At 46.5% G+C, this 16,988-nt stretch overlaps 1 protein-coding gene across 2 annotated transcripts in view; it reads right to left on the minus strand.

Moving 5' to 3' along the window:
• Nucleotides 1–4,145: 4,145 nt before the first annotated feature.
• Nucleotides 4,146–16,988, minus strand: part of LOC311582047 (rano class II histocompatibility antigen, A beta chain-like) — a 61,867-nt gene continuing 49,024 nt past the window's right edge. The window contains exons 2-8 of one of the 2 annotated variants that reach the window (XM_084754744.1): nt 10,498–10,607; nt 9,206–9,591; nt 7,632–7,904; nt 6,288–6,569; nt 5,614–5,724; nt 5,181–5,204; nt 4,146–4,480 (exon numbers count right to left, since the gene is read on the minus strand). In XM_084754744.1, the coding sequence (XP_084610870.1) occupies nt 4,467–4,480; nt 5,181–5,204; nt 5,614–5,724; nt 6,288–6,569; nt 7,632–7,904; nt 9,206–9,302 (801 nt within the window). In that variant the 5' untranslated portion in view covers nt 9,303–9,591; nt 10,498–10,607 and the 3' untranslated portion in view covers nt 4,146–4,466. The remainder of the gene's footprint in view (nt 4,481–5,180; nt 5,205–5,613; nt 5,725–6,287; nt 6,570–7,631; nt 7,905–9,205; nt 9,592–10,497; nt 10,608–16,988) is intronic. The other variant, XM_084754743.1, reaches the window with a different exon arrangement.

The raw sequence follows: 16,988 nt of genomic DNA on the forward strand, positions 1-16,988 counted from the left end.
ATGTTTGAAACAACCAATTGTGTGTGGCCGCGCCAAAACTCCCCACTCCCCCCGACCCTTGCCCATATAAACCCCTAACCCCTGGGCTTCTGGGTCGACCCCTCTGTCTCCTGCGTGAGATACGTGTCGACCCGGAGCTCCGCCAATAAACCACCTCGTGTGTTTACAGCAAGACGGTCGTTTGTGTATCTTTGGGTGCGCGCCATCCCGAGGCTTGAGTGAGGGTCTCCCTTCGGGGGTCTTTCAAAGGTCCTATATGCTAAAGTAAAAATGCAGATCCTGTTTGGTGTGCCTTGAAGCAAAGTCATACAGTGGCTGTGTGCTCCATTTTGCAGACTTTGGAGAACTGAAATATATGCACCGTGTCATACGTTCATATTCAGAATTCCAATGAATGGCTTTTGCCTTAAATTATAGAGAGCAGGATTCTAAGGTTATACGTTTGTTAGAGATGGTGACTGTCTTGGAAATGCTATAGGAACCACCCCCTCCCCCTTAACGACCCCCATTAAGGCCAAAGTCTAAAAAATGTCAGCCTACCCAGTCCCCCCTTAAGGACCCCCACTAAATTTCTAGAGGGTCCAGCTTGAACAAAGGACAGATATCAGATCACCGTGTGTGTGTGTGTGTGTGTGTGTGTGTGTGTGTGTGTGTGTGTGTCAGGGATAGGATAAACCTTGGGGAGTCCAACTTGACTCAAGGTTGCAGTCTGTGCTCAAGGTCCAGCTGGACTCAAGGACAACCAGCTGTGTTTAAAAATTTCCACTCCCCCTCCCCAACTAAAAAAGTTTCCTGTGACTGCTTCAACCAATCTTTTCCATAGGTTAACTTGCCCCTCCACCCACTATCCAACCATGAAACGCTTGTAACTCTCTGCTTACAGCTTTTCTGCCCAAATGCCAACCAATCACATACTGTAAAACTTATTTCTTTGTCTAAAACCTATAAAAGGCCCATGCCTCTGCTTCTTGGGGTCTGCAGCTTGAAAGAGCTTGGTAGACCCCGTTGCGTTGGCTCAATAAATTCTTATATGTTTGCATCAACAATGGACTCGTCTCTTAGTGGGGACTCCGGGAATAGATTAGAGATCTCTCTGGAGGTCTCTGTCTTACAATGCCTTTGCAGATTGGGGCTGATTGTGATTCAGCATTTATAGCCATGGAATACAACAATTTTTTAAACATTATGACATGAAATCTGTTACAGATATAAATTATAATCTCACAGATCAAACAATTATGAAAATATCTAACAATAATTTAAATAGAGTGATCATAAAATAGAAGGAACATAGCTCCCTATAATAAATGATTTATTGATTTCAAAATTATTAAATATGACAGGTAGCACACCTGCTAAGGTACACTGGGTTTTAGAAAGGATTGCTGAATAAGGGTCCTAATTTAAAAAATGGAAGACAGGAAATGTGTTAGGGAGGAGAATATGCTCTTGTCTCAATAGGAAACAAAAGCTATGTATTCCATCCAAACTGATAGAAATCAGATTTGACAGGGGAGATCTTCCTGAAGACCTTGGCTTCACACAGAGGGAAGGAAATCAAGTAGATTTCCAGCAGAGCTCTTCCTGACAGAGAGTGGGGCGTTGGCAGCAGATGGAGCTCAAGGCTCTCTAGATGCAAGATGCCTGTCAGCCATTTCTGGAAAAGGTCCAGATGTGTTTTGACAACAACTAAATTTAAAAAAAAATGATGAACAGGGCTTCGCTTGTTGAAGCTTAAATTGGCACAACTGACTCAAAACTTAGATTTTGTTTGTTTGTTTGCTTGATTTTTGTCAGAAGGTTTTGAGTTACAATGATACGGAATTGAGAGGCAGATCTCGGAGTTCTGGGTCAGCCTCATCTACACAATAAAATCCAGGTGAGAACTCCCTGCTGATGAGTCCCCTAGAAAGAAAGTGTAGGAATCAAAGTGACAAATTGTTCCTTAAAGTTACTATGTAAGTTCTTTTTTCTTAATAATGGACGCTATGTCCTTACTGATCTAAAAGATAAGTACACATCAATGTTAGGGTTATGTGAGGAGAAATGATGTCACACTGCTCTAAAAAGGCCAGACAACCTCCTTAGAAAGTGGGGCTCCTGCCCAGGCGTTGTGGCGCATGCCTTTAATCCCAGCACTCGGGAGACAGAGGCAGGTGGATCGCTGTGAGTTTGAGGCCAGCCTGGTCTACAAAGCGAGTACAGGACAGCCAAGGCTACACAGAGAGACCCTGTCTCAAAACCCTTCCTCCCAAAAATAAATAAATAAAAAAGAAAAATAGAAAGAAAGTGGGGCTCCCATGGGAAAACTTGTGCCAAAGGGCATTTTGGCCTGAGATTTATGTTCTGTTGGTCAACATAAGGACCCAAAGTTAGGCTGGGAGACAAACATGCAAGCTGCACGCCTTTCACACTGATAAGCTTTTGAATGCTGACTGAGGTGAGGTGTCACACTGCTCTGGCAGCTGGCTTATCCCTTTAAACATGAGACATTTTTTCTTTCTTTTTTTTTTTTTAAAGATTTATTATTATGTAGACAGTGTTCTGCTTGCATATACACCTGCACACCAGAAGAAGGCACCAAAACACATTATAGATGGATTGTGAGCCACCATGTGGTTGCTGGGAATTGAACTCAGGACCTCTAGGAGAGCAGTCAGTGCTCTTGGCCTCTCAGGCATCTCTCCAGCCCCCAACATGAGACATTTTCATGGGGACAGGTGACAGTCACACCTGATGCAAAGAGACACAGAAGACTATATAATTGGCAAAATTATTTAGGTCTCAAAAACCCAAAGACTACAATTCATATGTGTAAAAGGCGGAACCGACCATCCTATATGGAGAAAAGGGGTGGGACAAAAATAGTCACAACAAATGTAAAACCCAGGTGTGAGACGCCTAGGGTATGCTTAAAGTCTAAAATTAAAAAGAAGTTTATTTAAATCATATGCCTGGTCTGTTGCTCATAGCAACCGGCTTGTCCTCCCACAGGAGACAGGTAGCAGCTTGGCCTAATATGACAGGTACCCAAGAGCCCAGTCGAGGATATTTAGATCGACACATCCTTGCTTTGATTTCAACATGATAATGGTAATATACTTCACCTTTGAGAGAAGCCAAAATAGAATAGACCTAGGTAAAGGCGATGCTAAATTATATGTCTTTACTTATATACTTCAACCTGCAGATACTAGTTAGTTACAAAAATGTTTTCTAGATTGACAAATGGAAAATAGCTAGAAACAAGAAATTCAGGTAAGACAAAAAAGACAGATGGTCTAAAAAACCTCAGAGATCTACAGACTATGACATTTAAGGATTCTATTAACTCAAGGCCTTTTTGACAGTGAGACGGGTCTGCTCCTGGCTGCACCTGTTCTACTTCAGGGAGCATCAAAGGCTTCACATGTGGCTACAGGGTGAGAAGATGCTTTTCCTCAATTATAGACAGAACACTGTCTAAGCAGGACAAACCAGATGCAGGAGACCTAACTGCTGAGCTTTGCAAGGACAGGGTAGGCTAGTCCTTTATAATTCCTGCTTCACAGAAAAGTCTGTCAAATATTCTGAGCCAGAAGCTAAGATGACGCTCCAATGTTACGGTGTCCAGGCAGCTCAATATAGCTGTTATTTCTATGGTTTTGGAAGCTGCTTGCCTGCACCTCCTAAATACTTAGGTAATATTTATTCCTTCCTAAGTCTCTGAGGGGGTTGAAGACTAGCTAGCTATAGTCTCACAGTTAAATTTAAATCGTTTAGGAATGATAGAAATTGATAGTAAAATACTTTATCCAAGGATGCCAAAAATACACATGTAAATCTTACCTGATAGTTTTCATAACTGTTGTTATTACATATATTTTGTTATTGTAAGAGCATCTTAGACTAAAAGGGGGGGCTGTAGGCATAAGGTTACTGTGTATTCCTAATGCTGCTTCCTGCAGCAGGCTGGGGTGACAACAGCACACTGAACATTATGAAGTTGGGACATGTTGGACCTGCCTCCTCTGCCCACCTTTCATGGAGCCCAGGATGCTTCTGGTCGACTTTGTGTAGAAACAGCTTTGTCCAGTCATAGTTTGACTGGGTCGCTATGTCTCACACGACTCCCACCCACCCTGCTCAGTTACAGAGGTTCAGGATACAAATAATTCAGAATATGTTTAATTATGAAAAGAGACAAATGTTTTCAGCACATCTCTTCAGCAGCCTGGTGGGACAGCAGAGACAGAAAGCCTGGGGTCTCCCAGATGGTGCTGGGGTACACAGACGGACAGATGGAGTCTCTGGAATCAGCCGGGGGCAGAGCAAAGACAGAGCCTTGAGGACTTGGGGATCACAAGAGCTGAGCGGGGTATGCTGGCACCATGCTAGACTCTGAATCAGAGGGTGGCAGGCTGGCACAGATGGGAACTTGGGGACATACAGGCCTTGCAGTGTGACAGTCAAAAGGCTCTCGTGAGTCACTGTAGGAGCCCTGTGGGGGAGAGGGAGTGGTCACGGGAGGGAGAGAGGGAGCAATCACAGGAGTGCCATGAAGATGCCTGACTCTCATGAATCCCACAGAGTTGGACAAAGAAAGTGGTGTCCTGCCCATGCCACCTCCTTCCCACCACCTGAGCAGAGGTGACGCAGCTAAAGGGAGGACAGAACGTCACAGGACACAAACGTGGGGGAGGTGGAAGAGAAGCCACCACCCTCCCAGGGAATATGAAGGATCAGATCTTCTGGTAAGTCAGAGGGGTCCATCTCCTCTGCAGGACCATCAGCCTCTTCCCGCCACTGTCAACGTCCAAGATCACAGTCTCCAGTGTGGAGCACAGAGCAGACAACATCTTAGTGTCTAAGCTCATGGCTCAGGCTCCACTCAAGTGATGGTGGCAAAGTCCTGCTCGGGGACAAATCCTGGAGCTTCCCAGAGACACTGGCTGTGATACTCTCAACCCCACAGCAGAGGCAGACTATGAACCAGGACTGTGCCTGGCACTCCTGCCTCACACCCACACCTCGGCACCACTCCTCTGCCTCACACCCAAACCCTTGCCTCACACCCTCCCCTCACACCCTCCCCTCACACCCTCCCCTCACACCCTCCGCTCATGCCCACACCCCTGCCTCACACCCTCCCTTACACCCTCACCCCTGCACCTCCTCTCAGATGAGAGCTGAAATGTTACCTGCTGGGGGAGGCCCTCGAGGTCCTACAAAAGGAAATCACATAGAGAAAGGGCTTGTTATAAAAACAGGGGCGCTCTCACGCAGCCTGAGGGGTGGTGGGTCATGCAGCTCAGCTGAACTTATTCTCTCATCTGTATTCACTAAGACCCTGAGCACTGTCTCTCCCTCCCCCATGGATGAAACTGCCACCAGGAGAAGAGAAACTGGGGCCCATGGTCTCTCATCGGTGGAAGCTTCCAGAAAGGAGCCAGTAAGCATGGTGGGCAGTGACAGAAGTGACAGAATGAGCTCCACCATGGCTCTGTGGTTGTCACACAACCAGGAAAATCTGATTTCAGTGTTTCTCCTGGGATCCCCCGTGTCCTCCCGCGCTCAGCCCAGCTCCTCCTTTCAGCACAGCCCACCAGCCTCAGTTTCCCCAGAGCTCCTTACCTTTCTGACTCCTGTGACGGATGAAAAGTCCAAGTCCAAGGAAGATCAGCCCCAGTACGAAGCCCCCGACGCCACTCAGCATCTTGCTCTGGACAGACTCAGACCGTGCCCCTGGGGAACAGAGCCCAGTGTCAGCTTTGTCCCCACAGGTAGCAACAGCCCTTACTGAGAGATGAGAGCCCAGCCTGAGCCATATGAGGTGATGGAGCTGGAGAGAACCAGTTCTCTGTTCTGACCCAGGGTGAGGAAGAGCCAGGAGATCCCAGCACAGTGATGGGGGAGGGGAGGGGCTAAGTGGGCGTCTGCACCTCACAGACTTAGTAAGACTCTTGAGCTAAACTACCCCATCACTAGCTATCATTGGTAATTCCTCTGGATATCAGGGGTGATTTCCAGAGTCCCTGTGTACGTCCTGATCTCCCAGAACTCCTGTCTGGAATGACAATTAGGTCAGGGCTCTCCTGATGCCCTTACTATGAGGTGAGAGGTAAGGTTTCCTGTGGCTCTCAGCTCAGTAGTGCAATCAGACCATGCAGGACGGGGGATGGGGCGTGGGGGGGGTGGCATCGGACGGGCATGGTGGGTGGAAGAGAGTGGATGGCATCAGACGGGTGGGGTAACAACAGCTAAAACCCCTGTCATGTGGGGCACACAATGAAAAAATGTTTCCTCACTCCACTCCACCATGACGGGGCTCTGCAGGCTGGCGTGCTCCACTTGGCAAGTGTAGACGTCTCCCTGCTGAGGGGTCATCTCCAGCATGACCAGGACCTGGTAGGTCCAGTCCCCGTTCTTAATAAGCTGTGTGGACGCGACCCCCGCCGTCTCCTCCTGGCCATTCCGGAACCAGCGCACTTTGATCCGGGCTGGGTAGAAATCCGTCACCGAGCAGACCAGCTGGTTGTGGTGGTTGAGGGCCTCCGTCCTGGACAGGGAGATGGCCACCTGCGGCTGCTCTAGGGAAACAGGGAAGGTGCTGAGTGAGACGAGGGTCACGGGGACAAAGAGACTGTGAATAAAATGTGTGGCCATGAGAACATTCCCCACAGGGAAGAGGCAGGGTGGGAATGCCTGGGTTCTAAAACCAAATGAAGATCAACTCCACAAATACAAATGTAACAGTCACTAGGAAAATAAGAGTCAGTGGCCCCGCTCTTATATAAAGTGAAATGTGGTAAGACAGAAGCCGGGCAGTGTGGTGCATTCAGGAGGCAGAGGCAGGAGGATCTCTATGAGTTCAAGCCTGGCCTACAGAGTGAGTTCTATGATAGCCCGAGTACACAGAGAAATCTTCTCTGTAAACCCTCAAAAATTAAAATAAAGTGGTTTTCTAAACAAAACAAAACAAAAAAGACCAAAGAAAAATTGTGATTTCAGATTTATAATTTTTTTTAAAATTGCAAAAATAACTCCAATACAACATCACTTCCTTCATCTCCTCAGACTGTCACGCGCAGTAGGACAGACGTCTTTCCTGACTGACTTTACACACTGTGCCCACTACCTCAGCAGCCTTCTTGCTGGGTGGGTGCCCTTTTCCTTCAGCGCGAGCACAGCATACATACTTTGCTGTGTTCTCTCATTTTCTCCCCTCTCTCTCTCCCTGCCCCCCTCCCGCTCTCTCCCCCTCCCTTTCTTTCCACAGTCAGGAGTGTTGGTTCCTGGCTGCCATCACAGCATCCCCTGTGTGAGGAACACTGGACGATTTCAGTTGACTATCAGGTCAGCCACTCACACAGCTGTAATGTAGCACAGCCCCCTGTTCATCTTCCCTGAGTGGCACTGACAGGCGGCCTAGCTGCAGGGCCAGCAGCAGGGCAGGAGGTCTGAGGGGAGCTTAGGGCGGAGGTGAGACAGGAGGGAGACCCCAGGCAGGAGCCGGAAAGACACGGAAAAGGCTACGGCAGCTCCTCGCGCTGGGGACTGTGGCTGTGGTGTCCCCTCCGCGGCCGGCTCGGGCCCACGCCCCCCACGGCCCCACGCCCCGCCGCGCTCCCGCGGACCCGCCCCGCGCTCACCGAGCCGCCGCAGGGAGGTGGGGACCTCCGTCTCCTCGTAGTTGTGTCTGCACACCGTGTCCATCTCGGCCCGCTTCTGCTCCATGTAGTCCTTCTGGCTGTTGAAGTACTTGGCCCACGACCGCCCCAGCTCGGTCACCGCGCGGTGCTCGCCCACGTCGCTGTCGTAGCGCACGAACTCCTCCCCGTTGTAGATGTATCTGTCCACACCCCGCATGCGCTGCGTCCCGTTGGTGTAGTAGCACAGGCCCAAGAACTGGAACACGAAATCCCCTGCGGGCGGGCGGCGGGCGGGCGCGGTCAGCCGGCAGCGGAGACCCCGAGCCCCGCGGCCACCCGCGCCAGCGCTCCACGCGTGGGGGCCACGCGGTCTCCAGGGGCCGCCGGGACCTCGGGACGGGCAGTGGGTGGAGCCGCCCCCGCCACGCCCCGTGAGCCCAGCGGGGTCGGAGCCTCCAGTGCGACCCGGAGCTGCGGGCTCCTCAGAGACGGTTCCGTCCGCGTGAGGAAGAGCGCGGGGGAGGGGGTCGAGCGACCGAGCTCGTCCTCATAAAAATGCTCCTCAGGAAGAACAAATTGCGTTTAACAACAACAAAAAAAGAAGAAAAAGAAAGAAAGGAAGGAAGGAACACCCAAAATTGGGTGGGTGAAGAGGGGTGTGGGGATGTGTGGTAAAGGCACGAATATGACCAAAATAGTTTGTACAAATTTCTCAGAGAACTAATAAAACTATGATCGAAAGAACATTCGTCTGTTTCTGCTACCCCAGCCCAGCCGCGTGAGCCGCTCCTGAGTGCAAAGGCTCTGACCTCCCCAGCCCTGGGCGGCGACCATTCTCAGGGAGCCCTGAGTGCGAACCGGGCAGCCGAGAACCCAGGCAGCCTCGGGAGCTCCTGCTGGGCGGTCACCCCAGGGGCTCAAGTTTAACTGCGAGATGGAAGCCACCACTGTGCGCGGGCGACAGGAAGGCTGCGGCTTTACAAAAAGTACTCTCGCCCGTGTGAATCTTTGCCTAGTGTTTTCCAGGAAATTCAATTTACCAACCCAGCGTCTGAGTCCTCGGTTCCATTTGACCGAGAAATAAATTTAGACTCCTTCTCTGCTGGCTTCCCTCAGGGTTGGATACCTAGAGTTTGCCTCTCTAAAAGTTCCACTCCACACCAGGAATTTTCCTCAAATACCACAAGAGCATCGCTGACCTGTTTCCCCGTCTCAGAATCCAGCGTCTCCTCCAGAAAAGGCGCTGGGGTGGGGAAGGGGAGTCCCCAGGTGGAGGGGGCTGGTGCTGTAAACCCTGCTGTTTCCTCACACACAGCCCCGGCTCTGTCTTCTCCTTGGTGGTGATTTAAACGGCCGCCTCTTCCTACTCTAATACGCCAGGCTCGGCTTGTGCGGTAACACGATCCTAACTTCAATATTAGATCACAGAAATAAGAGTGTAATCTCACCTTCTCCTCAGAGAAAGGAAGTCTATGTTAAAAGACTGTTATAAAATCAGGGTTTTACCATCCCCCACATCCCAGGCCCCGAGGGTCCCCAGAGTGCAGCTCTGAGGAGCCCTGCCCCGCACTTACGTGGGGAGTCACTGCCCTCGGCGGCGCCCGGGCTGCTCAGCGCGGTCAGCAACACCACAGCCGCTGCAAGCAGGAGACCAGGGACCTGCAGAGCCATCTCGAAAAGGTAACGGCAGTCACCAGGACTCACACCTGCTGTGCCCTTTCAGAAATAAAGTCTGTAGTCGCCCAGAGCGGTCTGTAAGCCTAGGGTGTTAGGGTAGGTCCCACGAGGGGAGCCAATCAGCGCTGAAGCTGAAGCGCGTCATCTGTCTCCGGGCAGACTTTGTTTGCAAAGGCGCTCTTCGCAGGGCTTGTCTGTATCTTCATGGAGCCCCCACAGGATGGACATTTGAGGTGACGGTTCCTCTTAGCTACAGAGGAAACTTTTTCAAACTGCTGTTTGGCTGTTTGGGGTTTAAAGAACCAAAAGAGAACAGCGACTCAAATCTAGTCTCACTTTGGGATACTTAAACTCTACTGTTATATACTGAGCAGGGCTTTAGTGGGGAAATAAGTGGGGCCACGTATTAGGGGACAGAGAGCCTGTCTCATGTTATGTCTGACACAGTAGGGCGGCTCGGGTGGGAAGGCAGAGTCCCTAGGGAGTCGCCGAGCCTCTTTCTAACCCTGGACTCCCTTTGTAAAATGTAAGCCGCGCTCTGTGCACTGTGCACCTACATTTTGATGAGCACACACTGAGGAGTCGTGTGATGTGGCTCAGAATGAAAAGGTTGAACTGTCTGTCGCATGTGCACGGTGGGAATAGCAGGCTGATAGCCCTGCTGCCTCATGCATCTTCCTTACGCACAAGTCTGCTGCATTCGTGATATTCCAATAAAAATAGATGAGAAGTTAATTAACCCAGCTTTTCTGTTATGATTTCTCCTGCTGTTTAAATCCTCCACAATCATGAAATAGGTCCACTGATGTATGTCAGAAAAAAAATCCATAACCACTTGTAGCTTCCACATGCAGCTGCCTGGCATGTCAAGGACAAAATGGCCACGATGTGAAACAGTGGCTTCAGGGAGTGTCCACAGGCTTGTCGCAGGACGCCAGCCTGAGCGGCAGTCGTCAGTGTGCCTCCAGCAGGGCTCTCCTCAGGTGCACAGCACTGAGCTAATTATCCCTCAGCTGGAGCGGGGCCTGGCAAACGCCAAGGACTAAACCGTTCCACCTCAGTTTTACACCCTAGATATCCGGGTGGGGGGCACAGGACCTAAAAGCAGAGCTGACCAGGGAAAGGAGGAAGAGGAGAGACAGGGCATCAGAACGTCCTGTCCTGTGAGGGCTCTGGCAGCTCAGGTGACCTGCAGCGTTGCTGGGGTCCACCCTGCAGGCACTGATGCAGAGAACCAGAGAGGGATGCCTTGGGCCCCCACCAGCATTGGTGCTCAGGATGGACACAGATCTCCTCAGCCTACGCAGGGAGCATAAAGGAGAAACAACAAACTCAGGTGTGGACCGGGTTAGCAGACAAACTTGGCCGTTCAGGGACCTTGGTGATGGATGTTCTCGGTGCCCTCAGCCCCCACCTCAGCCCTCCACACAATAAGCAGAGGACTCTGCCTCTCCTGCTCCTTCCCTAAGGGGAAAGCTCTGTCCCAGGCTGGGTCCCAGGCTGTGTCCTGGGCTGTGTCCTAGGCCTGTGAAGGGAGGCCTGGGTCACACAGGGGATTTCCAGGTCTCCAAGGCCTCTTCACACAGGCTTTTCACCTAGCAACAAAGCTGTCATCAGGAGCCTTTTTTCTGATTGGCTAAAATCACATTGGCAAGCCAGGGCCTTGGGTTTCTGCCAGCTCCTTCCACCTAGCCCAGCCTTCTCAGGAGTCCTCTGCAGGGCCCATGTCACTCCTGTGTCACACACTACTGTGCTGGCTTGAAAGGAGGGGAATCCCAACACCACATCCCATGGAGCCTTCCCTGAGTCACGCTGTGGTCCTGTGTGGGTGTGTGTGTGGGGGGGGGGGGACAGGGCACTGAGACTAAGGGTTGTGTGGACCCCACCTGGCTGCCGAAGACAAACTCCATTCATACTGGTCAATGTTCACAGGACATCGTCAGTTCCATAGTGTAGAGGAAAAGAGATGTGGACACCGGGCTGGAGAGATGACTCATGGTTAAGAGAGCCGCCTGCTCTTCCAGAGGTCCTGAGTTCACAACCATCTATAATGTAATCTGATACCATCTTCTGAGGATAAAGCACTCATATGCAATAAATAAAATAAATAAATCTTTAGAAAAGAAAAGAAAAACAAAGCAAAATAAAAATTAAAAAAAAAAAAAAGATGCGGACGCCTTCCAGGGAACTCAGGAAGAAACCCTCTCCTCCGCCAGCATCCCTCAGAATCAGTGGAGTTAAGTGTGACACTAGTAATCAATGTGTCAGCAAAATGGTTGCCCAGGACCCTCTCACCCGCGGCTGCTGACAGCATTATAGTATAGTATAGTATAGTGCAGTATAGTAGAGTATAGTGCATTACACTATAGTATAGTATAGTATAGCACATTACAGTATAGTATAGCACATTACACTATAGTATAGTACAGCGCATTACACTACAGTATAGTACAGCGCATTACACTACAGTATACTACAGCGCATTACACTACAGTATAGGACAGCGCATTACACTACAGTATACTACAGCGCATTACACTACAGTATAGGACAGCGCATTACACTACAGTATAGGACAGCGCATTACACTACAGTATAGGACAGCGCATTACAGGATAGTATAGTACAGCGCATTACAGGATAGTATAGTACAGCGCATTACAGTATAGTATAGCACAGCGCATTACACTATAGTATAGTACAGCGCATTACAGTATAGTATAGTACAGCGCATTACACTATAGTATAGTACAGCGCATTACACTATAGTATAGTACAGCGCATTACACTATAGTATAGTACAGCGCATTACACTATAGTATAGTACAGCGCATTACACTATAGTATAGTACAGCGCATTACACTATAGTATAGTACAGCGCATTACACTATAGTATAGTACAGCGCATTACACTATAGTATAGTATAGCCCATTACAGTATAGTATAGTACAGCGTATTACACTATAGTATAGTACAGCCCATTACAGTATAGTATAGTACAGCGCATTACAGTATAGTATAGTACAGCCCATTACACTATAGTATAGTACAACGCATTACACTATAGTATAGTACAGCGCATTACACTATAGTATAGGACAGCGCATTACACTATAGTATGGGACAGCGCATTACACTACAGTATGGTACAGCGCATTACACTACGGTATAGGACAGCACATTACACTACAGTATAGTCCAGCGCATTACACTACAGTATAGTACAGCACATTACACTACAGTATAGTACAGCACATTACACTACAGTATAGTACAGCGCATTACACTATAGTATAGTACAGCGCATTACACTATAGTATAGTATAGCCCATTACAGTATAGTATAGTACAGCGTATTACACTATAGTATAGTACAGCCCATTACAGTATAGTATAGTACAGCGCATTACAGTATAGTATAGTACAGCCCATTACACTATAGTATAGTACAACGCATTACACTATAGTATAGTACAGCGCATTACACTATAGTATAGGACAGCGCATTACACTATAGTATGGGACAGCGCATTACACTACAGTATGGTACAGCGCATTACACTACGGTATAGGACAGCACATTACACTACAGTATAGTACAGCGCATTACACTACAGTATAGTACAGCACATTACACTACAGTATAGTACAGCACATTACACTACAGTATAGTACAGCACATTACACTATGGTATAGTACAGCACATTACACTATAGTATAGTACAGCGCATTACACTATAGTATAGGACAGCGCATTACACTATAGTATGGGACAGCGCATTACACTACAGTATGGTACAGCGCATTACACTATAGTATAGGACAGCACATTACACTACGGTATAGGACAGCACATTACACTACAGTATAGTACAGCGCATTACACTACAGTATAGTACAGCACATTACACTACAGTATAGTACAGCACATTACACTATGGTATAGTACAGCCCATTACACTATAGTATAGTACAGCGCATTACAGTATAGTATAGTATAGCGCATTACACCATAGTATAGGACAGCTCATTACACTATAGTATAGGACAGCGCATTACACTATAGTATGGGACAGCGCATTACACTATAGTATGGGACAGCGCATTACACTATAGTATGGGACAGCGCATTACACTATAGTATGGGACAGCGCATTACACTATAGTATGGGACAGCGCATTACACTATAGTATGGGACAGCGCATTACACTACAGTATGGGACAGCGCATTACACTATAGTATGGGACAGCGCATTACACTATAGTATGGGACAGCGCATTACACTATAGTATGGGACAGCGCATTACACTATAGTATGGGACAGCGCATTACACTATAGTATGGGACAGCGCATTACACTATAGTATGGGACAGCGCATTACACTATAGTATGGGACAGCGCATTACACTATAGTATGGGACAGCGCATTACACTATAGTATGGGACAGCGCATTACACTATAGTATGGGACAGCGCATTACAGTATAGTATGGGACAGCGCATTACAGTATAGTATGGGACAGCGCATTACACTATAGTATGGGACAGCGCATTACAGTATAGTATGGGACAGCGCATTACACTATAGTATGGGACAGCGCATTACACTATAGTATGGGACAGCGCATTACACTATAGTATGGGACAGCGCATTACACTATAGTATAGTATAGAACATTACACTATAGTATAGTACAGCGCATTACACTATAGTATAGTATAGAACATTACACTATAGTATAGTACAGCGCATTACACTATAGTATAGTATAGAACATTACACTATAGTATAGTACAGCACATTACACTATACTATAGTACAGCGCATTACACTATAGTATAGTATAGCGCATTACACTATAGTATAGGACAGCACATTACACTACAGTATAGTACAGCGCATTACACTACAGTATAGTACAGCACATTACACTACAGTATAGTACAGCACATTACACTACAGTATAGTACAGCACATTACACTATGGTATAGTACAGGACATTACACTATAGTATAGGACAGCGCATTACACTATAGTATGGGACAGCGCATTACACTACAGTATGGTACAGCGCATTACACTATAGTATAGGACAGCACATTACACTACGGTATAGGACAGCACATTACACTACAGTATAGTACAGCGCATTACACTACAGTATAGTACAGCACATTACACTACAGTATAGTACAGCACATTACACTATGGTATAGTACAGCCCATTACACTATAGTATAGTACAGCGCATTACAGTATAGTATAGTATAGCGCATTACACCATAGTATAGGACAGCTCATTACACTATAGTATAGGACAGCGCATTACACTATAGTATGGGACAGCGCATTACAGTATAGTATGGGACAGCGCATTACACTATAGTATGGGACAGCGCATTACACTATAGTATGGGACAGCGCATTACACTATAGTATGGGACAGCGCATTACACTATAGTATGGGACAGCGCATTACACTATAGTATGGGACAGCGCATTACACTATAGTATGGGACAGCGCATTACACTATAGTATGGGACAGCGCATTACAGTATAGTATGGGACAGCGCATTACAGTATAGTATGGGACAGCGCATTACAGTATAGTATGGGACAGCGCATTACAGTATAGTATGGGACAGCGCATTACACTATAGTATGGGACAGCGCATTACACTATAGTATGGGACAGCGCATTACACTATAGTATGGGACAGCGCATTACACTATAGTATAGTATAGAACATTACACTATAGTATAGTACAGCGCATTACACTATAGTATAGTATAGAACATTACACTATAGTATAGTACAGCGCATTACACTATAGTATAGTATAGAACATTACACTATAGTATAGTACAGCACATTACACTATACTATAGTACAGCGCATTACACTATAGTATAGTATAGCGCATTACACTATAGTATAGGACAGCACATTACACTACGGTATAGGACAGCACATTACACTACAGTATAGTACAGCGCATTACACTACAGTATAGTACAGCACATTACACTACAGTATAGTACAGCACATTACACTATGGTATAGTACAGCCCATTACACTATAGTATAGTACAGCGCATTACAGTATAGTATAGTATAGCGCATTACACCATAGTATAGGACAGCTCATTACACTATAGTATAGGACAGCGCATTACACTATAGTATGGGACAGCGCATTACACTATAGTATGGGACAGCGCATTACACTATAGTATGGGACAGCGCATTACACTATAGTATGGGACAGCGCATTACACTATAGTATGGGACAGCGCATTACACTATAGTATGGGACAGCGCATTACACTATAGTATGGGACAGCGCATTACACTATAGTATGGGACAGCGCATTACAGTATAGTATGGGACAGCGCATTACAGTATAGTATGGGACAGCGCATTACAGTATAGTATGGGACAGCGCATTACACTATAGTATGGGACAGCGCATTACACTATAGTATGGGACAGCGCATTACACTATAGTATGGGACAGCGCATTACACTATAGTATAGTATAGAACATTACACTATAGTATAGTACAGCGCATTACACTATAGTATAGTACAGCACATTACACTATAGTATAGTACAGCACATTACACTATACTATAGTACAGCGCATTACACTATAGTATAGTATAGCGCATTACACTACAGTATAGTACAGCGCATTACCCTATAGTATAGTACAGCACATTACACTATACTATAGTATAGCACATTACACTATACTATAGTACAGCACATTACACTATAGTATAGTATAGCACATTACACTACAGTATAGTACAGCGCATTACACTATAGTATAGTACAGCACATTACACTATAGTATAGTATAGCGCATTACACTATAGTATAGTACAGCGCATTACACTATAGTACAGTACAGCACATTACACTATAGTATAGTATAGCGCATTACACTATAGTATAGTACAGCGCATTACACTATAGTATAGTATAGCGCATTACACTATAGTATAGTACAGCGCATTACACTATAGTATAGGACAGCACATTACACTATAGTATAGTACAGCGCATTACACTATAGTACAGTACAGCACATTACACTATAGTATAGTATAGCGCATTACACTATAGTATAGTACAGCGCATTACACTATAGTATAGTATAGCACATTACACTATACTATAGTATAGCACATTACACTATAGTATAGTATAGCACATTACACTATAGTATAGTACAGCGCCTTACACTATACTATAGTATAGCACATTACACTATACTATAGTATAGCACATTACACTATACTATAGTATAAGTACAGTGCAGTATCGTATAGTATTGTACAGTATAGTATAGTACGGTGTAGTACAGTATAGTATGGTACTGTATAGTATAGCACTGTATAGTATAGCCCGGCATAGTATGGTATAGTATAGTATATTGATAGGATAGTACGGGTGCTCCTGAATTCTCCTCTAATAAAATGTATATAAGCAGCTACCCCAAGAGTAATTTATATATTTTCGATATCCCACTCTTGAGCAATGAGTTACATTAACTTTCTTTATAAATATGAAATATATTTTCTTATTACACAAGTTTTTCTCTTTAAGTAGCATTTTAGAAAATGCAAAGAAAGAATCATAAGGGCATCGGAGTTAGTGCA

The sequence above is a fragment of the Acomys minous genome (genome assembly GCF_964271855.1).
Source record: "Acomys minous genome assembly, chromosome: 13".
NCBI lineage: Eukaryota > Metazoa > Chordata > Mammalia > Rodentia > Muridae > Acomys > Acomys minous.